Below are 23,585 nucleotides of genomic sequence, written 5' to 3'. Positions count from 1 at the left end.
CTTCTTCCCTCCCTCTAACTCTACCTTTCATGGAAAGCAGATCTCTGTCTGCTGGTTGACTCCGTAAATGGCCACAATGTCCAGAGCTGGGCCAGTTAAAAATCAGAAGCCAGGAGCTTCTTCCAGGTCTCCCACATTTGTGCAGGGTTCCAAGGATGTGGACTATTCTCCATTGCTTTCTCAGGTCATAAGCAGGGAGTGGGATTGGAAGTGGAGCAGCTGGGAATCAAACTGGTGCCCATATGGGATACCAGTGCCACAGGTGGGGTTAGTTTGCTGTGCCTCCATGTTGGCCTAGTGGAAAGAATTTCTAAGAGTGGTGAGTAAATTAGGCAGAGTGATCATGGAAGACTATTTTGAATAAGTGACATTTGAACTGAGACTGGTGGACTTAAGTAAGAGACAGGTGAAGGAGAGAATAATCCAGATAAAGGGAACTGTAAGTCCTGAAGGTGTGAAGTATCTTGACAGTTTCTTTGAAATGAAAGAAAAGGTAGAGTTCCTGAAACAGGGCTTGGGCACCAAGGAAACACAGGCTAGGGTCACATCTGGCAGAATTTTGTAAGCCATGATATTGAATCTGGATTTCTAGATTTGAAAAAGTAAAGAATAGGAAGGATTTTCTTCGATACAATCAAAATCTGCATATAAGCAGAGAGACTATCTAGAGGAAGCTGTTTTCCTAGTATAAGTTAGAAACTCTGACGGAAGTAGAAATTGACATCAGCAGAGAGATTTGCTTCATGTATTTGGAGGTATAATTAATAGGAATTGGTTTGGATGTAAGGGATGAGAGAAATGTCAAGGGTGAGTCTCTGTGACATGAATGTGGATGGTGGTACCATTTGCATAACTGCAGGAAAAAAGTGTTTTCCTTTGTGCGAGGGTCATGACTTCAGTTTCAGCTGTGTTGAGCTTTGGATTTCTTTGAGACGTTTGAGTGCAGATGATCAGTTGTCAGTGGAATGTGTGTATTGGAAGCTCAGAATGTAAGGTCTGGGCCACTAGTGTATAGATGGTGTTTGAGGCCATGAGAGGTGATGTGATTACATAGGGAGTTGTGATACTCAATACAGTACCCACTACCTAAATGTGCCTGTTTCAGTTTCTCAGTCACAGTAGTAAAATTCCAAATGCTCATCAGTGACATGTAGTTGGCTTTCAGCTGTCATATTGGACCATGCATTATAGAACATACCCATTATCACAGAAAATCCTATCGGATAATGCTGATATAGAATAAGCAAAATATTTAGGATTGAACTTGAAGAACTCTTAGACGTATAGAGGGAGCAATGCTACTAAAAATTAACAATGACAGAGAAGGAGCAAAATTAGATGAATCTGCTCTCTAGAAGCCCTTGGGAGAAATTATTTTGAGAAGTGATTCACTGTTGATTTCTGCTGATAGATTGAATAAAATGACCGAAGATAATCTATTGTATTTAATAATATAGAGGCTATTGGTGATTTAGCAGAGCAATTTCAGAGGAATAGTGGCTGTAGAAGTCATATTGGAGTAGGTGAAAGAGAATGGGAGGTGAGCAAGTAGTGACTGTGTTTTTTGAAGAAAGCTTATGTGTGTGTGTTTGAGGTGGTTTATAGAGATGGACTAGAGTTGGAAAAAAATGAGTCCAGGAAGAGTTTTGGTTTTCAGATATGAAGGACTTAGAACAAGATTGCATGCTGGTAGGGAACAGCCTGTAAAAGGGAAAGACTAAAGATACTGGAAAGGGAGTGTGAGTAGCACAATGGCTCAGTTGGCTAATCCTCTACCTGTAAGTGCAGCATCCCATATGGGCGCCAGTTCATGTCCTGTCTGCTCTACTTCCCATCCAGCTTCCTGCCTGTGGCCTGGGAGGGCAACAAAGAATGACCCAAAGCCTTGGGACCCTGCACCCACGTGTTGGACCAGGAAGAACCTCCTGTTTCCTGGCTCCTGGCTTCAGTTTGGTTCAGCTCTGGCCATTGTGCCCATTTAGGGAGTGAACCAGTGGATGGAAAATTTTGCTGTCTCTCCTTCTCTCTGTGAATCTGCCTCCTTCCCAATAAAAACAAATAAATCTTTAAAATAAATCTTTAAGAAAAGATATTGAAATGATTGTTTATGAAATGATTGCAAATGTAAGACCATTTAATCATAATTCTAATTCAGTGTGGAGTGCTGTTTTTGTTGTTTTTAAAGATTAATTCATTCATTTACTCTTTGAAAGGCAGAGTGACAGAAAAGGAGAAAGAATCTTCTATCTGCTAGATTACTCTGCAAATGGCTGCAATAACCAGGCCAATGGCTACACCAGTCTGGGCCAGGCAGAAGCCAGGAGCAAGGGTCTCCATCCAAGGCTCCCACATGGGTAGCAGGGATTTAAGGCATTCTTCACTGCTTCCCAGCTCATTGGCAAGGCTACGTCAGACACAGGCAGCCATGACTTGAAACCACATTTGGATATGAAATGCTCATGTCACAAGTGGCAGCTTAAGTTGCTTTGCCACAACGGAGACCCCGTGAAGGTAGCCTTGATAGGAGGAATTTCCCTTGTATCCAACAGGAAAGGAAGGGATGTGCACAAATAGAGGCAGCTTTCCATGTGGCAGCTTTTTTTTTTTTTTCTCTAAAGTCAAAGGCAGAGCAGTCTGCTTGGAAGGAGAGGCCTTGTGAAGGAGATCCAGAGTTTGAGGATAAATGAGAAGGCATGAAATAGTTGTTCCACATGGTTGTAGGAAATGACTAGACTGTAGAAACTTCAGATTGCTTCCTAAGATAGAAGGCACAATTGAGGTGGGCAATCAAGAATTTATAATTAGGAGTGGCATCATGGCGTGGCACATTAAGCCTCTGCTTGGGATGCCCACATCCCATATCAGAATGTCGGTGTTTAAGTTGTGCTTCTGCTTCCTATCCTGCATTATGTTCATGCACCTGGAGGCAGCAGGTGATGGCTGAAGCACTGGATTTCTACAAACCATTTGGGAGACCTGGATGGAATTTGTGGCTCCTGGAGTGAGCCTTGCCTAGCCCAAGATATTGGGAGCATCTGGAGAATGAGCCAGCAGTGGAAGCTCTGTCTCTTTTACAGTCAGTCACTCTAGCTTTCAAATAAATAAGAATGAACAAATGTGTTAAAGATAAGCAACACTAAGAAAAATGGACTGGCCATTAAAACTGTGTGAGTGTGTTATCACTCTGGTTGCTCAGATGTAAGTACAGCGAGTACAGCGAGGGCAATTAAATGGATTTCTGGGGGTTGGAATTTAGTTAGATAGGGGGATGAAAGAACACAGAGCAGTTCTGGGCTTTTTGCATGATATAATGATGACAAGCGTTTGATTAAAAAAAAGGGAAGTGAAAGCAGGAGGGAGCGGACGGATACGTGAGAACATGGAGGAGTCAGTGGTCTGGAGATTTCCATGAAGTTGAAGAGCAATTACGGCGGGGATAATGAGCAAGGTTGTTGGAAGGAAAAACAGGTCAGAGTGGGATGTTTGAATCAGATTTGTGAGGTGGTGGTGTGTGTGATGAAAAAAAAAAAGAGGCATAATTTGGAGTGGCAGCTAAGGGGGCTCCAAGGTCAACTGGATGAGGAAGTTGAAAGTATTGACAGGGTTTTCCATGCTAACTTGAAAGGGACCCAAAGTAATGGCAGGAGACTGAGTGGAGAGGAAGGCACAAGTGGGATTGATCCTAGATTCTGAAGTTTCCGGGAGGGTTCTGGATGCTCTCATAGACCAGGAAAAGAAAGCTGCTGGTACAGTTCAATGGTACAGTTCAGCCTTAAAGGAGAAAGGCCTCTTCTCAAGGGAGGAGCAGGGGGATTAGTTTAGAGGTGGTATTAGGACAAATAAGAACGCCGACCTTAAATTACATTAGGTGACAGAGAATATGAACATTATATTTATCTGGATGCAAAAAAATGTTTAAATCCATCTATGTAAGGAGTCTTAAAGTTCATGTAACATGTGTGTTCTGAGAGAATGGTATGGATTTATTTTTTAAAAGATTTATTTATTTTTGTTGGAGAGTCATATTTATAGAGAAAATGAGATACAGAGAAAAAGATCTTCTGTCCATGGGTTCACTCCTCAAGTGGCTGCAACAGCTGGAGCTGAGACAGTTCAAAGCCATAAGCCAAGACTTTCTTTGGGGTCCCCCAAGCAGATGCAGTATCTCAAGGCCTTCAGCTGCCCTCTACTGCTTTCCCAGGCTGCAAGCAGAGAGCTTAGTGGGAAATGGAACAGCCTGGACATGAACTGGCAGCCATATGGGATCCTGGCATACACAAGGCGAGAATTAAACCACTGAACCACCACGCCAGGCCCAACATTGTGCATTCAACATACTTTGCACCAAAAGAGACAACTAGTTTAGCTCTGTTTTTTTCCACAAACATGTTGAAGTCTTTGCATAAACAGCTTAAGAGGACTGCAGGGGAAGTGGTTCTCTCAGAGACCAGACAGCTTGCAGTTGACTCTGGTTTTCAATCTGGTTGCACATAGAATCAGCTTGGGAGTATTTTAAAAACTACCAGTGCCTGCAGTTGTCCTGGAATAGCCCCCGTTGTCAGTTTTTCCTAAAAGTGACTGGTGATTCTAATGCATCGATGGTTGAAAATTACTGAGAGGTTCAGGGAATGTTTGAATGATGCTGAGGAGCCAAGGGTGATTGGCTGATCCAAGTCCAGGGGGTTCTGCATGAAAGAAAAGGAGAAGGTTGGGTTATAGAATAATTTGTTCTCTTTTCCGAACAGCATGGGAAGGGAGCATCTACTGTTATTTTGTAAGCAATTTCTGGAATCTTGAAGCTGTTGAATGTGTCTGTTTCTTTTATTTGTTAAAATATATCTTCAACAATTATGGGAGAGAGAATGTGTGTTCTTGTTCTAAATTTTTATCAAGTGCAAACTATTCCTTTGTAATTACTTTTAATATAGATTGTCTGAGAAAGGGAGGACTTGTTACACCCTGAAGGAGTTTTTATCTTCAAGGCTGTTCCTACTTGATATTTTATTCATTCTGGCTTTTTTTTTTCCTCCTCACAATGGTACCTTCAGTAGATTTCTTATCTTTAGTACACATGTGCACCTCCTTTTACATTTTTCCTCTACTTTTTATCTTTTCTCTTTCTGATCAGTACTTTCATTTTCCTTTTAAAAAAACGTATTCTGTAAAGATAGAAACAGCAGGAAATGCAAAGGACAAAAAGACAAAGACATAGAAACAGATTTCCACTTTAAAACATTGGGAATTTCAGTTTGTTTTTGCATGTGTTTCTTATTTACAAGTGTGAAAGAACTTGATTCAGGCCCTGTTTGCCTGGGACTTCCTTAGTTTGGGATAGAAAGTCTTGAGTGGCGTGAAGCCCGTCAGTTCCAGGTAACCCAGGGACAAGTTGATCATCCTAGACTAGGAGTAGGAAACCTTTTTCTTCTTCTTCTTCCCAATGCCAGTTGGGTATTTATAACATTTTTGGGGGGCCATACAAATTATCACCTTAAAAATTATCCTGTATGAATCTTTTGAATTTAAAGTCCCGCCTGTAGATGCTCTGGTAGGCTCCGACCCAGTGATTTTGCAGGCCTGCTTATAGAGGCCATGGATCAGTCCCTGCCTTAGAGCAGCAGAAGTGCTGAATAACTGTATATACAACCTGCCACTTGTCCTTTGAGGAGTTTGTGGTTTTCAGGGTCATGTGAAAGCAACTTACATAACAAAACAGAATAAGAATATTAAAAAGTATGTTGGTTTCCTAGATCACCGAATCCGAACAGTTAGGCAGATGACAACTATAGGGCATCAGAAAAGAGGGGACAGAAAATTAGAGTCCTAGGGTAATGCATCTAATTCTGCTATTCTCCAATTTGCTTATATTGAGCAAAGCATGCCCAAGTATAGGTCACCATGTTGCTTTTGTACATTTATTCAAGATATAATAGCTTTCACTTGAAAAAATGAGGTATAGATGCTTCTTGCAGAATATATTGAACCAATCCCACTGGTCTTTCAGTAGTTTGCAAATTTAATATGTTCATATGAACAAACTGGTTTACTTGTATTACTCCATTCACATTTTAGATACTCTCACTGCATGATCAGGATGTGAAGTGGTAGAAATGGAAGCTTCCTGCATTACCACCTGAGAGAGAGAAATTAGAAGGCAGGAAAACCATGATGTTAGGGTGTGCCACATCAGCAAGTCTGTCCGGAAAGTCTGATTGACATTGTTAATTGGTCCTATGAATGCTCACTTCCTTAAGGTTTCGTCTCTGTAGCACTCCTTCCCCCACTGTGCTCAATCCCTTCATCTTATACGTGTGCTTCCAACATTAGAAGTTTTGAATATGTATGATCCAGACCTGCTTCTAGTAACCTTAGACATCAGCGATCTGCCCCACCTGTAGGCAACTCCCTAGGTTGCCTTGTACCTAGACGAGTGTTACACTGCTGGTAGAAAAGCAGCCAATAGTTGATGGGCATTCTGGGCCTGCATTAATGTGTTAACTATACTCAATACAAGTGTACCAGCATAGTTGGCTTTTGTTTGTTTATTGGTTTAAGATAGTGAGAGGGGCTGGCAGCCCTGCTGGAAGATGACCCCAGGACCCAGGGCCTATGCTGGCAGCAGGGTTGTGAATTACCTAGGGAAGAGGGTTTGGGGATGTGTGGGAATGGGGTCTGCCAAGGGAGTACTTTACAGATGCAGAATGATTTCTAGGGGCTCCCATGGACCAGGCTACTATACTCGCAGGTAAATGCAGGAGTTGATACCAGATGATTTAGAAAGGGGAAGCCAGAGGGCATGTCTGAATCAGACCAATGCACTTGCCTATGTGAAAGGCTGGGGCAGGGCTAGGTGGCATTGCCCTCCATCTGCTAGCATTAGAGGGCCTGCCTGCCGGGATTAGACCACCATACCCGCCAGTAAAGGCAAGGCAAGGGATGGGCTGTGATTGAGGGCAGACTATGCTGGGCAGGGTCCTAGCACCTACCAGCACACATGAGATGGGGCATGGGAGTGGGGCTGGGATTGGGCCAGTCTAGGCAGGGCTATACCACTCTTCAGCATGTGTGTGGGCTGGCTCGGGCAGGGGGGAGTGTAGGCTGGGATGGGTTGGCCTGGGCTGGGCCAGGCCAAACCCTACCAATCATTGGCACGTACAGGAGATAGGATGGGGTATGGGCTGCCCTAGTTAGGCTGTTTCATCCGTGGATTCACATGAGAGCCAAAGATGGGAGCAGGCTAGGCAAGGCTAGGCCATAGCACCCACTGGCAAGAGTTGGGACTGGGGGCAGGTTGGGCCAGGCCAGGCTGCAGCATCCTCTGGCAGGTGCTAAGACTTTGGGCAGGCCAAGCCAAGTCAGTTAGAGCACATAGGTAAATGTGCAAGACCTGGGCTGTGAGCAGGACTAGTAGGGGAACTAAGGAGGCTCCCCTACTATGTTGCAGTCCCCACAGGGGATTACAAGAGCCAGGGCTTTGGTGGATCAAGCTGAATATTGCTGCAGTACCCATTGGCGTGTATGTGGGATGGGTGTAGAAGTGGGCCTGACTGGACTAGGGCCTAGCACCTGCTGGTGGTGCTTATAAGAGCCAGAGTGGTGTGGAATAGGCTAGAATATGTTGTGGAACCTGCTGGTCCACAAGAAAGCTGGATTTTAGGGTGGGCCAGATCGGACTGGGCTGTAACATTTGTGAGTAAGTGTGAGAATAGGCATGGCTTGTCAGGCAGGACCATGGTACCAGCCAGTAAGTGCCAGGACTGGGGAAGTACCATATCAAGCTGGGCTGAGCACCCACCAGTGTGCATAAGAACTGTCTGGAAGCTGGTCTGATAGGGAAACTTAGGGAACTGCTCTGTTAGGCTGCAGTTCCTAATGGACAGCTCAGGCCATGCCAGGCTGCAGTACCTGTTGGCATACATGTGGGCCAAGTCTTGGGGTGAGCCATACTGGGCCAGTCTGCAGCACCTGCTGACAGGTGTGAGAGCCAGGATAGGGTGCAGGCCAGCCTGAGTTGGCTTACAACACCCACCAGTTCACATGAGGGCTAGGACTGGGGGCTAACTGAGCAGAGCCAAGCTGCTGTACCCACCAGTGAATGCTGTGGCAAGGTGAGGTGGGCTGCAGCACCCACTGACACACACAAGACCCAAGGTTGGGGGTGAGCTTGATAGGCGAACTTCAGGGACTTCCCTACTAAGCTGCTGCCCCCACTGTGAGTGTGAGAGCTGAGACTAGGGGCAGATGAATCTGGGCAGGACTGCAACGCCTTTCAACCCATATGTGAGCTGGGTTTGGGGGAGAACCAGGCTAGCTGAGTTTACCTCATCCACTGACACATGCAAAAGCCAGAATAAGTGTGAGCCAGCTGGGCTTTTCTGCACAATCTACTGGCAAGTGCTAAGACTGGGTGCAAGTCATGCCAGGCTGGACTGTAGTACTCCCTGTCAAGCACAAGATCCAGGCTGAGAGTGGGTCTAGTAGGGGAACTGTGGGTATTCTTGTGCTAGGCTGCAGCTTGTGCTGGTGAACATGAGAGCCAGGGCTTAGGGCACGCGTGGATGGCCAATGCAACAGCACCTGTCAGCAGAAATGTGTGCTGGGTCTGGGGTTTGGTCAGGATGAGCTTAGCATCAGCACTCATGGGTGTATATGAGAGCCAGGTGGAATGTAGGAAGGGGCAAGATAGACTGCTGCACGTGTGCAGGAATTGGGGCTGGGGCGGGCCTAGTGGAAGTTATTGGTGGTCTCCCCAACTGGGCTGCAGTTCCTGTTGGTGTGTTACTGTAAGAGTTTGTGGCATATTGTTTTGGGATAGGCCACAGCACCCATCAGTTGGCATAGGAGATGGAGCTGGGGCCTTAACTGACAAGGCAACTTCATTTGTTGTTATGTTTGTAGGCTGATACAGTTGATAGACTGAACCCAACCTTGCATTAGCTTGTGCACATGAGAGTCAGGTCAGATCTGAGGTCACTGCAGGTGAGGCTTCTCGGGTGGTCTCCATCTAGATTGCTGGACTCAAATTCTGACCACAGGGAAAATCATAGTATATGTGGTCCAACCTTGGAGTGCATGTGTCAGGACTGGGCTTCCTCAGTTACTGATGTCTGTGTAGTGGACAGCATTCCCAGATGTACACAGGGGACATAACAGCCAGCTCATCTAGGCCAGCAGAATACATGGAGTGTCTTGTCAGAAGATAGAGAACAGAGAGGTTGGATAGCTCTCCTGGCCAAGCTTTGCAGCAGAGGCACTAAGGTGGAATTTGTCAACCAATAGGCCTTGGAAAGATTGTCTCAGCCCTGGAGCAATGAAGCCAACCATGTCTCTGAAATATCAAAACCACTCATGTAACACTCTTGGAACAATCTTCCCGGCGTGGGGAACCTCTGATATAACATCAGATGACCATCCAACATCCATAGGTGCTGATGTAATTTGGCAGCAAGAAGCAGGCCCCTCCTCTTCCCCCATCCCTGTAGATACAGGAGAAAAAGAAAACAATTAGAAGAATTTGTCCCACCCTCCTTCCTCCATACCTCAACCTTTCCCACCATAATCGGTGGCCTACATGGGCATACATCCTTCTCAATTATGTTAACACCATTGAAAACAAAATAATACAAAATAAGATAAAAGTCAGGGGTCTGATCCTAGGAAAGCATTGGATCTGTAAACATGTGTATGGATTTTGATTCTTTTAAGGTGGCTGCAAAATTCGGATCCAGGGCGACTGGACCAGAGAGCGACGCTTTGAAATTCCTGATGAGGAACACTGTCTGAAGTTTCTCTCAGAAGTCCTTGCTGCTCAGGAAGGTAACTCAAAACTCAGCAGTTTCCTTTCTACCATTTCAGTGCAAGTGAAATTCTGACATGCTGATACAGAGGCAAGTGGCTAAAACAGAGTTCCTCACCCTGTGCGCTAGATGGCTGATAAGGACGGGTTAGGGAACAAGTCCGTCCAGCTTCACAGACACTGATTCCGTTGGTTGGCTGGCGGAGTCTCCAGTGTCTTGGCAGGCATAGCTTCCCCGCTGAGTGTAATCTCCCTACTGCCCCCAGGTGACTTCAGCACTGCCCTCATTTCCTTAGTCTCTTCCATTATGGTCAAGAATGGTGATAACTTCTGCATGTGAGGAGTGTTGACTGAATGGATTTAGGTTATGATAAATTCCATTCAATGACAGGTTCTCTGGTTTCTGATCATAAAATCCTTACCTCTCCAGCTCAGTCACAACTTCTTGTTCCGGAGCAGAAAGACTCATCCAGCTGGTACCAGAAATTAGACACTAAGGACAGACCTTCTGCTTTTACAGGTACAGGAAAAAACTCTATTCCCCACTCCCTCCTATCACTGGCTGCTATGGTGATTGCAGAGTCAGTAGATTTTTATCAGGCCAGGTGAGATGATGTGTGGACTAAAGTCACTGTCACACAGATGCCCACTGACTAATGTTTACTCTTAATCCTTTCTGTATTACGGTAGCACTCAAGAGCCAGCTTAGCAAACTAATGGGGAAAAGAAACAGTATAGGTTTGAGGGCCAGATGACCTGAGTTTGAATCTCAGATCTGGGACTTGTTAGTTATATGACCTTGGGCAGTTTATTCAGTCACTTTGGATTTCCATTTCTTGTTCTATAACTTAAGGTTTTTTTTTAATAGCACCTATCTCATGGAGTTTTCTGTTGGTTAAGGGAGATAATAATCTAATATTTCATTGTCAATGAAGACTTTGTGTTGTCTTCAATAAATGTTACCTATTTTTATTCAGGTTCCACTTCAATGTAAACCTCTTGGGGTCTGATGAGTGGATCAGTGCTTCAGGGATGCCTGCTTAAAACCCCAGCCTGAGTGATTATTGCCCTTATGGTACCTTTCTGTTTAGTAATGCCACTGGTCAAATCATAAGCAGATCAAAGCACTGTCTACCCTGGATATGTTGAATGCTAGTTTTTCCTCCTTTAACTTTGGATTCTGTGTCTTTCAGGGTTTCTTGGATTTGAGGATAACTTTTCAACAATGAATTTGGACAAGAAAATAAATGCACAAAATCAACCTTTGGGGACTCATCGGGAACCCCCACCTCCACCCCCTCCTGGGAATAGAATGTAAGTCTTTTGTCGAAACATGTATCTCTGTAGGAGACTTATATTTCAGGCAATTTTACTTTTGAATTTCTCACTAATTTTTGAAGGCTACCACGTGAAAAAGACACTGCTAACAAAGAACAACCCAAAGTAACCAACACCATGAGGAAACTCTTTGTACCAAGTAACCAGTCCCGGGAGGGCATCATCAAACACATTCTGGCAAAGCGAGAAAAAGAATATGTCAACATTCAGAATTTCAGGTTTGTCTCTCTTCTATGTACTAATGCTTTCTGTAACATGGTAGCACTTCCGGAGTTAGCTTAGCAAAGTAATTAAAAAACAAAAGTATATTTAGTTAGTAGGGGGTGGGGATAGACATTTGGCCTTGTGGTTAAGGTATCCTCATCCCATATCAGAGTGTTGGGTTCAGTGCCAGCTCCTGACTTCAGGTTCCTGCTAACACTGGCCCTGAAGGGCAGCAGTGATGGCTCAAGTGATTGGGTTCCCAACTTTGGCCCTGGCCTAGTCTAAAGATGCTGCAGGCATTGGGAGAGTGGGCCAGTGGATGGGAGTGTTCTCTTGGTCTGTCTTGCTCAATTTCTCTGCCTCTGAAATAAACTTTTTAAGATTTCTAAATTATTTTAGAAGGGTTATTATAGTTCTTTTATTTATTCGAAATATAAATACAAAGAGAGCTCCCCTCCATAGTTTCACTCTTCAGATGCCCACAATGATTAGAACAGGTCCAGGTTGAAGTCAGGAGCCATGAATTCAATGCATATCTCCCATGTGGGTGGCAGAGACCCAACCACTTGAGACATTACTGCTACTTAACCAGAGTTCAGGTAGGCAGGATTGCTAGAATCTGGAGCCAGAGCTGGGAGACAGACTCTGGTGCTCTGATAAGCGATATGGATATCTTAACTGCTGGGTCAAATGCCTGCCCCCCAAATTGGCCTTTTGGTATTTAAATTATGGGCTTTGTTAAGAGTCAAAGCATGATAAAAGGGAATGGTCATCATATTCAAACCCCTATCTCTATGCTGGTCAGTAACATACATATACAAAATGATGCAGATACTGGAATTTCTCTTGGATTTTCTAACTACTACTAATACCATGTCTCCTAATATTTCTATCCACTCTTAGGGAACCAAATCAAGCTCACATATTCTAGAGAATTATCCCCTAGCACATTTCATAAGCAAGTGTGTCTATCTATCTGGCCTGCTGAATTTTTTTTCCAGCCAATATTGGAAAGTTAAAGCCCACCATTACCACTAGATCTTAACTTACTTACTTTGGTAAGTTAACTAAATGAAAGTTGCACCCCACCCCCTCTTGATCGAGAGGTCTATCTTGAAGTTTCTTCTGTATTATTTTTCATTTCATCTCTACTTGTCAATGCTGTCTTTTCTAGACCTGGTGTGTTGTGGTATACTCGGGGTGGGGGTGTGATGTGGCATGGCATGTATTCCCCAGTGTGCAAAGCAGCAACACTTTCCTTGTTACTTGTGTACAGGATGTACTCTTCTAGTCCGAGGTTACAGTCCTATCTTCTGTGCCATCATGCCTTGTGTGTTCTAATTTTGTCATAACTACATCTCAGTGCTGAGCCCTCTGGTTCCTCACACTCCTCATGGTGCTCAGATTTGTGTGAAAACAGTTAAGACAGTCATGAGTTCTCCCTTCTGCTTTCCTCCTCAATGCCTTATCTACCTCACCAGAATTTTTCTACGGAGATGTCCTTAGAATCCTCTGGAAAGTAAGTCTTTGGATTCAACTACAGCGTGGAATAGAATAACAATGTGTCTTAGACTAGCTTGCAGCATGAATACTCTTCTTTTTCACCCCTAAGTTCTGCCTTCAAGTAGGAATTTGGGTGAAGTATAATGGAAAGCAAACAGTGTAAAGCAATCTACTCTCTGACTTCTAAATAGAGTCTTGGTTCCTTTCTGTAGGTTCACTTTATGTAAAAATTGAAGAAAATAAGTCCACTGACTGTGTTCTAGATGCAAGAGGTTTTTCTAATGTGTGTGGCAAAACATTTTGAGGAATTGTGTTAGATGATGCAAACATGCCCTTGTATAGAGGTGACAAGAGAGAGCTTTTGTTTGTTCACACGTGATCTTTGTTTTCAAATTACTTTCTGGTGTTATACATTAGATTTTTTGTTGGAACTTGGAATGTGAATGGCCAGTCTCCAGATAGCGGGTTAGAGCCCTGGCTGACCTGTGATCCGAATCCTCCTGATATCTACTGCATTGGGTAAAGAACACTTCTGGAATTTCCTTTTGATTGTATGGTTGGTGTACATGACATTTTACCTTTTTTTTTTTTAACTGTTTGGTAAAAATGTGTGATAGGCCATATGTGTGGATTGACTGGTGGATCAAATTTGTGAATTCAGAAATAAACAGATACTGGAAATGGTATAAAGAAGCAACTAGTTTTCTCAAAACCCCTAGAAAATGAAATTCTGCATAGAAGCTGAGAGTTGTTGGTTCTAACAGTGAATGTTCCTTGGATATAAATGCAGAACTGTGCTTTTATTCCTTGTGAGAAATATTTTTGGTTTAGTTTTTGCACAGCCTATAGCTATTTACTGCTGGGGAGTCTTTAGAAAGAAAGCTACTTGTCCTTATTGATAACTGCAAACAGGACAGGAGGTAGCCACATCTAACTTTGGGATATGTACAGATCTCATATCCTTCCTTTCTCAGATTCCAAGAGCTGGACTTGAGCACAGAAGCCTTTTTCTACTTTGAATCTGTAAAGGAACAAGAGTGGTCCATTGCTGTGGAGAGGGGTTTGAATTCCAAAGCCAAGTATAAGAGAGTAAGCCACATTTATGTATCCTTTTAGTATATGACTGAACAGAACTCATTGGGAGTTTTTGCATAATCTAGACCTTGTTCCAAAAGAGTGGTTTAAATGAATCGTTGCCTCTGTGTAGTACTGGGATAGGGCAGACTAATCCATCATAATTATTTCCTAGGGAAAAAAATTCCCCTAAACTTTCTAATCTTTTATAATTCAGAGTAATTATATATATGCTAACTGATTTGTATGGTACATTGAAATTGTCCATTGACATGATCAGAATTGCAGGATTCAAGAAATGCAATATGAAGCATGTGGGTACATGGAATGTGCTTTGGAAGCAGAGCAGCAAGTGTTACAGTGTACACATGTATTGAAACATCACCTGCTACCCATGTGTACATGTGCATAGCTTTTATGTTTCAATTTTTTTAAACAAAAAGCATCAATGAAATTTAAAGAAGTTCTGAACTCAAGTGTAAGTAAAGAATAGTGTTGAATTTAATAAGCTAGGTCAATTTTTTGGCATTTAGAAAGCATTCTGTAGAGACATTTAGCAGCCAGAAGAATTACATTCATTACAGCTATTATACTAAATTCTTTAAAGGAAGTAATTGAGTGATTCTAGTCTATATCTGCTAACTATATGTAGGTCATAAAATCCTTGAAGTCGTTATCCCTCTTATTCCTCTCTGAATAGTTGAAGTAAAAAGGGATTTTTTTTCTACAGGTTTGAATTTCTTAGAAAATTAGTAATGAGAAACTTGGAATAAACTAGGATAGTGGCTTTATCTTTGTTGTGAACTATTAATGCTTTCATTCCTGGTATGCTGAAAAATGATTGAAAGACTTTATCTCTAGTTGAGTATACCTATTTTCCCTCAAGACTTTTAATTTTTTTTAAAAAAATGTGTTTTTTTTTTTTTTTGACAGACAGTGAGATAGAAAGAACACTCCCATCTATTCATTCATTCCCCATATGCCAACAATGGTCTTGAGTCCCGGACTGAAGACCAAGAGCCAAGGACTTGGGCCTGGCGCTGTAACCTAATGGCTAAATTCCTCACCTTGCGTGCACCAAGATCCCATATGGACACTGGTTCGTATCCTGGCTGCTCCACTTCCCATCCAGTTCCCTGCTTGTGGCCTGGAAAAGCAGTAGAGGATGGTCCAAAGCTTTGGGACCCTGAATCCATGTGGGAGACCTGGAGGAAGCCCCTGGCTTCAAATCAGATCAGCTCTAGCCATTATGGCCACTTGGGGAGTGAACCAACAGATGGAAGATCTTTCTGTCTCTCCTCTGTAAATCTGACTTTCTAATAAAAAATAAATGAATATTAACACACAAAAAGCCAAGGACTGGATCCAGGTTTTCCACATAGATTAATTATGTGACAATTATCTAAATACTTAACTCATCGCTGCTATCTCCCAGGGTCTCCATTAGCAGGAAGCTGGTGTCAAAAGTGGAGCTGGGCATCAAGCCTAGGCAGTATCGCCATGGGTATCTCAACTGCTAGGCCAAAGACCCAGTCCAAGATTTTCCACTCAAAATGATCAAAACCAGGTTAGAACTTCCCCAAGGAATTTTGGTTTGTAACTTACAGAGTCTGCTTGCAAATCAGAGGATTTGGATGCATTCAAATCTAGTCAGAGGATTTGGGCACATCAGCTTCAATATGTCATATTGATGGAAAACTAGTTGAAAGTAGCTGCATGAACGAGTGATATTAACCTTAGACTTTGCTAATTCCCTGGAACTCATAGATTCAACTAGTTCGCCTTGTTGGGATGATGCTCCTTATATTTGCCAGAAAGGATCAGTGTCGCTATATCCGTGATGTTGCTACAGAAACAGTTGGGACTGGAATCATGGGGAAAATGGTGAGACACTTTGTAAATGAGCTTGAAGATTATTTATGTCCGTGTGAATGAAGTTCAGTCACTTGTTGAGTTGACTAACTGAGCATTCTTGTTAACAGGGAAACAAAGGTGGGGTAGCTGTGAGATTTGTATTTCACAATACTACCTTTTGCATCGTCAATTCCCACCTGGCTGCCCACGTGGAAGACTTTGAGAGAAGGAATCAAGATTATAAGGACATCTGTGCCAGAATGAGTTTTGTGGTTCCTAATCAGAGCCTCCCACAGCTGAACATCATGAAACATGAGTGAGTGGTTAAGTCTCCCTTGGTCTTTGATTAGTTGGTACAAGAAGAATTCAATGTGAGAAGGTATAAAACTGTGAAGACTGAGGGAGTACCATTTAGGAATCAGGATCACAAAGCAGAGGCGTTTTGAGACAGAGAGCAGATTTGACATCAACAAAAAGTTGAGTGCAAAAGAAAAGTTAAGTGTATTAGTGGACCAGCTAGAGTAATGGTGTTGGGATCTATCAGATGCATGCAAGTAGGCAGTCTTTCTTCTCTCTCTCTCTCTCTCTCTCTCTCTCTCTCTCTCTCCCTCTCCCTCTCTCCCTCCCTCCCTCCCTCTTCCTTCCTTCCTTCCTTCCATCCATCCACCCATCTTTAAAAACCATTTATTTGAAACTCAGAGGGACCAGTGTTGTGGTAGAATAAGTTAAGCTGCTGTGTGCAACACTTGCATCCCATGTGGGTGTCAGTTAGGGATGTGGATGCCTCACTACAGGTTCAGTTCCATCCCAGTGCGCTTGGGAAAGCAGCAGAGGACTGGACCCCTGTGCTCATGTGGAAGACCTGGAAGAATCTCTGGGCTCCTGACCTTGGCCTGGCACAGTCCTGGCCTTTGCAGCTATTTAAGGAGTGAATCAATGGATGGAGGATCTCTCTGTCTCTCCTCTCTCTCTCTCTCTCTTTAATTCTGCCTTAAAAAATGAAATTCATCCTCCATCTTCTGCTTACAGGAAGCAACTTTCCTTGCTATGCCACAACACTGGCCCTGTAGTAAGTTTTATTTTATCATTATGAAATAGAAATGTTTGCTGTAAATGTAGTAAAAGATAAAGATTAAAAATCCCCAATTTATTTTTTAAATTTACTGAACATTTTTAAAAAGATGTATTTATTTGAAAGGCAGGATTACATAGACAGAGGGAAAGACAGAGATCTATCTGCTGCTTCACTCCCCAGATGGCCTCAATGGCTGAGGCTAGGCCAGGCTGAACTCAGGAGCCAGGTGCTCCTTCCAGGTCTCCCATGTGAGTACAAGTGCCTGAGCACTTGGGCCATCTTCTGCTGCTTTCCCAGGTACATTATCAGGGAGCTAGATCCGAAGCAGAGCAGCTGGTACACGAACTGGCAGTCATATGGGAATGCCAGTGTCACAGGTCATAGCTATCCATTGTTGGCCCCTAGAATTCCTCTTTTCTCACCCTCTCCTCTCCTCAAATTCTGTCCAAAAGAAATCATCCTCAGTGGTCAGTGCATGACCTTCTTGGTCTGTTTGTGCTATCCACGATTACAGCCAGGAGCCACATTGAAGACTGGGCACTTAACAATGCAAGTTCAAGTGAAGCTATGCAGTAGGCATAAACTGTCAGATACTTAGTAGGAGAAAATTTAAACTGTCTCAATTGTTAAATATTAATCACCTGTTGGAATAATAATTTATTTTTGTATCTTGCATTAATATGAAGCTTTTATTTTTACTGGATTTTTTTTTTTTTTTTTTTTTACTTTTTAAAAAATATTTGTAAGGCGGAGTGGCAGAGAGGGAGAAGGAGAGAAAGAGAAAGAGTCTTCCAGTGCAGAGACCCATGCACTGGATTTAGCCTGCACTGCCTTCCCAGGTACATTAGCAGGAAGTTATATTGGAAAAAAATGGCCCACGCCTCAAATTGGTACTCTGATATGGGTTGCTGGCATCACAAATTGTGGCTTAGCCTATAATGCTAGCCTCAATTCTTGCACATTTTAAATGCAGCTGCCAGAGAATTTAAAACTATATTATGACATGCATCATATTTCTATTCTAGACTTTCTCTGCACATATAAACACATATATACTTGTTGTATAAGACCACGTTATTCTATTTAATGTGTATCTTTTTTTGAAGCCACTGCATCCAGGTCTATCTACATTGTTCTTTTTGATGGCTGTGATTATTTCAAAAAGGAGTAGCAGAAAGAGGTCAGTGAAGAATGGGACTTAATATGGATACAACCAGAAATAATTGAGGAGTGGATTGGGTAGTGGGAGGAGATAATTAGCTGTAAAGAAATTACAGCTGGTTGTTGAGATTTTGAGACATTATTCTGAAATAATGGTTTGAGATGGGACTTAATGGAAAAGCAGAAGATTATTTAGGGGTATTACAATCAATAGAGAGCAGGGTAATTTTAGGGTAAAGTAGTGATACTGACCTGTCTCACAGTGCTGAAGTCAAAGCCATGAACTTTGTGACCATGAAATTGCCTTGAAATTCCATGAATTTACTCAGCTCCAGGACTCCTTGAGCCATCTCTCAAGGGAATCTACTTTGATGTTTTAATTTCAGGGTCTCCTTTTGTGGGATTTTCAACTTATGTGGAGGCCAGTTGTTATTGGGACCAAGGAGCCCCTAGCAAGCCAGGTACCCTCCTGGCCTGGATCTTGGGCTGCAGCTTGTGGGTAGGGATAGACCTGTTGGCTACACTGCAGAGTCCTGGGCCTGCTTTACCTGGTGGGCCGTGCCTGGGAGTGCTGTCAACGCAGACCTTAGTGGCAAGCCTGCAAAACCTCAGGACTCAGAGAGGCAGAAAATGTTCAGATTCTCTTTCCCTAGAGACCTGCCAAGCAGCCAGGCATTTTGAAGCTATTCCAGCAGATAAATTGCATACTTCTCAATTCATTAACTCCTTGACTTCTGAAACCCACAAATAAGCTGTGTTTCCCTGCTTTTGTTGCCAGTGTATGGAGTGCCTATTTTCTTACCTATTTTGAAATCCTTTATCTCTCTTAGGTGTGGATAGTTAATTATGCCCAAAGGATTAGATATGGCTTTAAACAGCTTGCCAGAGATTGATAAGTGAACTCCATAATCTGCCCATTGTCTTCCCACATTCTTCTCTGATTAATTCTTATGCTAATAGTGGTTCCTTCTGTTCATTTACTTCTTGATCCTCAGTGTGGTCATTTGGCTGGGAGACTTGAACTATAGACTTTGCATGCCTGATGCCAATGAGGTAAAAAATCTTATTAAAAAGAATGACCTTCAGAAGCTCCTGAAATTCGACCAGGTAAATAAAGTTTTGTTCTATCGGAACTTTTCTAGGTGACAGATCAGACTGCAAGGGGTTTGTGGGTGGGAGCCACACGGGCATCATGGCTTACTCTAGGAAGAGATGTGGAGGTCTTCCTGTCTCCTGAGACCAGTATGACGAGTGATGTGCTGTGAATCCCTATGAGAGTCCTAGTGCCTGTCGTTAAGTGTTTCGGTGGGAGGAGGGGAAGTATAACTCGTGATAAAGAGTAACATATATTCAGTAAGTTTTTATCAAGATGAGATTTCAGAGATTTGCTTGCATAGCTGACTTGGAGAATGGGTGGGGTTAATTGGCGAATACTTCCTGGCGGAAGTGAGCCTTCAGCTCTGTTGATGTGGTTTGGCAGCTGGAACAGGGGAAACTGTTCTGTGATTACTTGGAAGGCTGAACAACAGCTTGGAGGTAAAAGAGGGAGGCCCTGTGAGAGGGATTGGGAGACAGAGAATTGAGTAGGCTATAGTCTAATGAGAACTGATGGCTAAGTCCGGCTGAGCCAGTCTGGAGAGGTGGATGTTGAAGTCAGTGGAAAAGGTATTGATTATGTAACATTTCCATGTAATCTGATATCCAGGAACCTAGTTTCCATGTATTTAAAATGCTAGGTTTCCCTCAGAACTTGGCATGGGACTGGAGTTTGTACTTCAGCATATGGTAGGGATTCTGCCTTCTGAAAGGGAATGCTTCTTACTGAGTGAAGAAAATGTTTTGACTGGATTCAAAAGTCTTTAAATCTTTGTGAGAGCCCTTTTGACCTTCAGACGCAGTCAAAATGCAGATGTTTGCAGTAGAGTGATTTTTGTAGTGAGCTGTTTCTGGCTTCACAATGAACTTCACTGGTGAACTTTGCATTTCTTCCTCCTTGTGGTCTGCAAAAGGAGTCCAGTTGGAGCACATTCTGAGTGTCGTATAACTCGGGTAAAACATTTGAATGAGGATAGCTTTCAAAAACAGTTTGTAGCTATACACTGGATTTGGGTTGGGAATTAGCCATTTAACCTTTGTGTGCCTTTTTTTTTTTAATTAAGATCATACTGGATTATCTCAATTTTTGATTATTCAAATTTCATGCTTCCATTTTGTCCCTGGCTAATATTAGCATTGAAAAACTTAATGATGAGCTAATAAGCATTTTATGTGAGGGTGAGTTTAAATATTGTGACAGTGCTGAGGTTTAATTCACAAGATATAGAAATATTATGTACTATCACAGTTATAATAGCTGCACAACTGGAGACTTAGAAATGAGAACCGTGATGAGTCAATCTGTTTGTCTCTGTTATGATGGTGTCATGTTGCTTATGCATTGCTTTTTGTTTGTTTTACTATCTGTAGCTAAATATCCAGCGCACACAGAAAAAAGCTTTTGTTGACTTCAATGAGGGGGAAATCAAGTTTATCCCCACTTACAAGTATGACTCAAAAACAGACCGATGGGATTCCAGGTAAAAAGAAATACTAAGAACCTTCTCAGAGACTAGGTTAAGGCATGACCTGTTTGGGGCATTATGGACTCCATCCATATTCGTGAAGAGTGGATAATGTTTGGGTCTTGCCGTAGCAGTGTTAATGCTTTAATGGTTTGGTGCTACTGCTGCAGGACAGTTTTAATCCAAGTGTAAGCAAAGGTGAGCTTATCTTAGAAAGTATTACTTACAGACCAAGGCTGTTGACATTTTATGGACTTTCTGCAGCACTTATTTCTGTCACCTCACCAGACTCACTTAGGTGCTTGCTTTCCTGATCTCAGCCCTATTTCCTATCTATTGCCCTGTTCTGGCTGCTTTTTTTCTTCTTCTGTTTCTTGGCTGTTGAACTCAAGATACCAGAAGGTGAAGCCAAAGATGCATGTGAGAACTAACCCAATAGTTGTCAAGCCTGAGAAAACAATTGAGTCTCTTAGGAAAAATGAAACACTTTTAAAGTCTTGATGCTTGGACTGCATGTCCATCACTGTTGAAGACAGTTGAGACCTCTCACTGGCAGGCCCCCTGGCTTTCTGATCGCCCCAAGGAACATGCTTGTGTCAGGAGCTTCTTGGTAACTGAGTCTCCTCTTCCTGTGGCCATCTCTTTACTTCTCATGGCTTCCTAGCTGGCTGAGCACAGAACCTTGAAGGAGAAAGAGTTTCAGACTCTGAGAGCCATGGGGCAGGAGGAGTATATATTCTTGTGTTCCAAGGTAGCTAGTCATAAATAAAAAGTGATACTAACACACCTTGTACACTTTGCCTGGCTTTTTTCCCATTCATTTGCATGCGGAGTCAACTGAACAGAAATAGGCTTATCCCCTTCTGGATCAAGTATACAAGGTGCTGCTTATTTCAACAGAGTCATGAATAGGCCTTCTCCTTACCCATGGCATTCAGCGAGCTGTCAGATGCTCAGACTCACATGCTTATGTGTTCATTCATCTCTGTTAGAAGAACCTCGACTTGTCCATAAAAGCCCAGGTTTCAAGGAAAACCTCTCATCTGTTATTCCTGTCCAGAGATTTAAGTCTGGCAATACAGGACTGGATTTTAAACCTGGATTAGTTAGTTATCTTTTGGAAAATGTCATTGCATTTCCCAGAACAAAGGAAAAAGAGATGTTCAGATTATAAACTGGACCTTTTAAATAGGTGCTGTTATCATTTCCACTGGGATTACATCCAGTAATCCCAATCTTAAGGTAGTTTATTTATTCATTAGGTAACTATTCATTGAGCACCTACTTTGCATCACATACTGTATCACTAAGTGCAAAGAGCCCAGATGCAAACAGCAGGCACAGTCCCTTGTTTAAAAAAAAAAAGTCACAGAGCTTGCAGCATTACTAATGCTGTGATAGTTCAGAAAGGAGTAGTACACAGCTGTTTAGGAGCATATAACAAGAAGGCTTGTCCCAGCGTGCTAGGCGTTCTGTGGTTCTGTGATTATGTGGTACGTTCTCCGTAACTCATTGCTTTATTTACAGTGGGAAGTGTCGCATTCCAGCATGGTGTGATCGAATTCTTTGGAGAGGAACAAATGTTAATCAGCTTCACTACCGAAGTCACATGGAACTGCAAACCAGTGACCACAAGCCTGTTAGCTCTCTCTTCCATATTGGGGTAAACACCTGTTTGTTTATTAACTTTTCTGTCGTTGTTAAACGTCTATTCCTAGAGCATTGTGTAGATTCGAAATACATCAGTAATTCAATGAACCATAAATGTTTCATGACTAGTGATTATTTACAGCATGGAGGACTGGGCCTGCAGTCCTTCCAGATGCTTTCCATCTAGTTTTCCACTGTGTGAGTGACAGAGATGTATGTACTATGTGATGGCTAGGTGGTAGATAAGCTGAGCCTCCTGAAATCAGAATACATACAGAAGGGAGATGCTGTGCTTTAAAAGATGAGCAGCTTTTCAGCAGATAATAAGAAAGGATAGGTTCTAAGTGGAAGAAAGAACAGCAAAAGCAAAGGTACCAACCAGAATATAACCACCAATCTGTATATTGCCTTAAGAAGTATAGTATAATCTCTGTTGTAATAAAATTTACTTGTCCAGTAGCATTAAGTTTATTTTTCTTCAACTTTCAGGTATTATGGGCCAGATTAGTAGCCAGTTATGTATTTACTTTAAGGATTTTATTTACTTATTTGGAAGGTAGAGTTAGAGAGAGAAATTTGTCTACTGTTCACTCCCCAAATGGCTGCAGTGGTTGATGCTGGACCATGCCAAAGCCAGGAATCTGGAGTTCTTCTGAGTCTCTCACATTGGTGCAGAGACACAAGCAGTTGGATCATCTTTCACTGTTTTCCCAGGCACATTAGCATGGAGTTGGACTGAAAATGGAGCAGCCAGGACATGAATCAGTACCCATAAAGAATCTTGGCGTCGCAGGTAGCAGCTTAACCTGATGTCCTGTAGTGCAGAGTGGCCAATTATTTTATTTATCTCTATTGTAAGCAAAGCTTTTTTCCCATTGTGTTTGCTTTAGCTGTATAGTACATAAGTCACATCTCGTATTCTGGCCTAAGGTATTCTAACCAATATACTTAGGTTATTGCTTGTGGATTTTCATAGACCTAGGGTCATGTAATCTGTCAAAATGTATTTAGTGCAATGCTTAGTGCTTAGTTGCATAAACTTTTATGATAGACTTCTTGGATTTTCACCCTAGGTCAACCATTTCCTAACTACATATTACAGCCTGGTACTTCGGTTTCCCCTTGATGAAATGTGAATAGTAATGGTATTTACTGATGAGGATTCATGACATGCAGAGATCATAGTAGGGTGAATTTTCTTTTCTTCAGTTTGTATTACACTGTTGGGAGTTTCAGAAATGGCATCTACCACCAATAATAGGTCTTATCCTGCTCCTGCATCAAAGAATGACTTTGTGACTTTGCCTTTAACACTATAGTTTCCAATCTTAGATTCTAATTTAAAAACATTTGCTCTTATTTATATTAGAGG

At 42.5% G+C, this 23,585-nt stretch overlaps 1 protein-coding gene across 3 annotated transcripts in view; it reads left to right on the top strand.

The window, feature by feature from the left end:
* Positions 1–23,585, top strand: part of OCRL (OCRL inositol polyphosphate-5-phosphatase) — a 55,998-nt gene that overhangs the window by 9,355 nt on the left and 23,058 nt on the right. For all 3 annotated transcript variants that reach the window (XM_040999759.1, XM_040999757.1, XM_040999758.1), the window contains exons 5-15: positions 9,703–9,813; positions 10,224–10,313; positions 10,987–11,107; positions 11,194–11,349; positions 13,256–13,357; positions 13,813–13,927; positions 15,680–15,796; positions 15,895–16,082; positions 18,998–19,109; positions 20,469–20,578; positions 22,091–22,226. In XM_040999759.1, coding sequence (XP_040855693.1) covers positions 9,703–9,813; positions 10,224–10,313; positions 10,987–11,107; positions 11,194–11,349; positions 13,256–13,357; positions 13,813–13,927; positions 15,680–15,796; positions 15,895–16,082; positions 18,998–19,109; positions 20,469–20,578; positions 22,091–22,226 — 1,358 coding nt within the window. The remainder of the gene's footprint in view (positions 1–9,702; positions 9,814–10,223; positions 10,314–10,986; positions 11,108–11,193; positions 11,350–13,255; positions 13,358–13,812; positions 13,928–15,679; positions 15,797–15,894; positions 16,083–18,997; positions 19,110–20,468; positions 20,579–22,090; positions 22,227–23,585) is intronic.

The sequence above is a fragment of the Ochotona curzoniae genome, unplaced genomic scaffold (assembly GCF_017591425.1).
Source record: "Ochotona curzoniae isolate NIBS_2020 unplaced genomic scaffold, NIBS_Ocur_1.0 scaffold_1852, whole genome shotgun sequence".
NCBI classification, from domain to species: domain Eukaryota; kingdom Metazoa; phylum Chordata; class Mammalia; order Lagomorpha; family Ochotonidae; genus Ochotona; species Ochotona curzoniae.
This window is presented reverse-complemented; position numbering and strand designations above follow the sequence as displayed.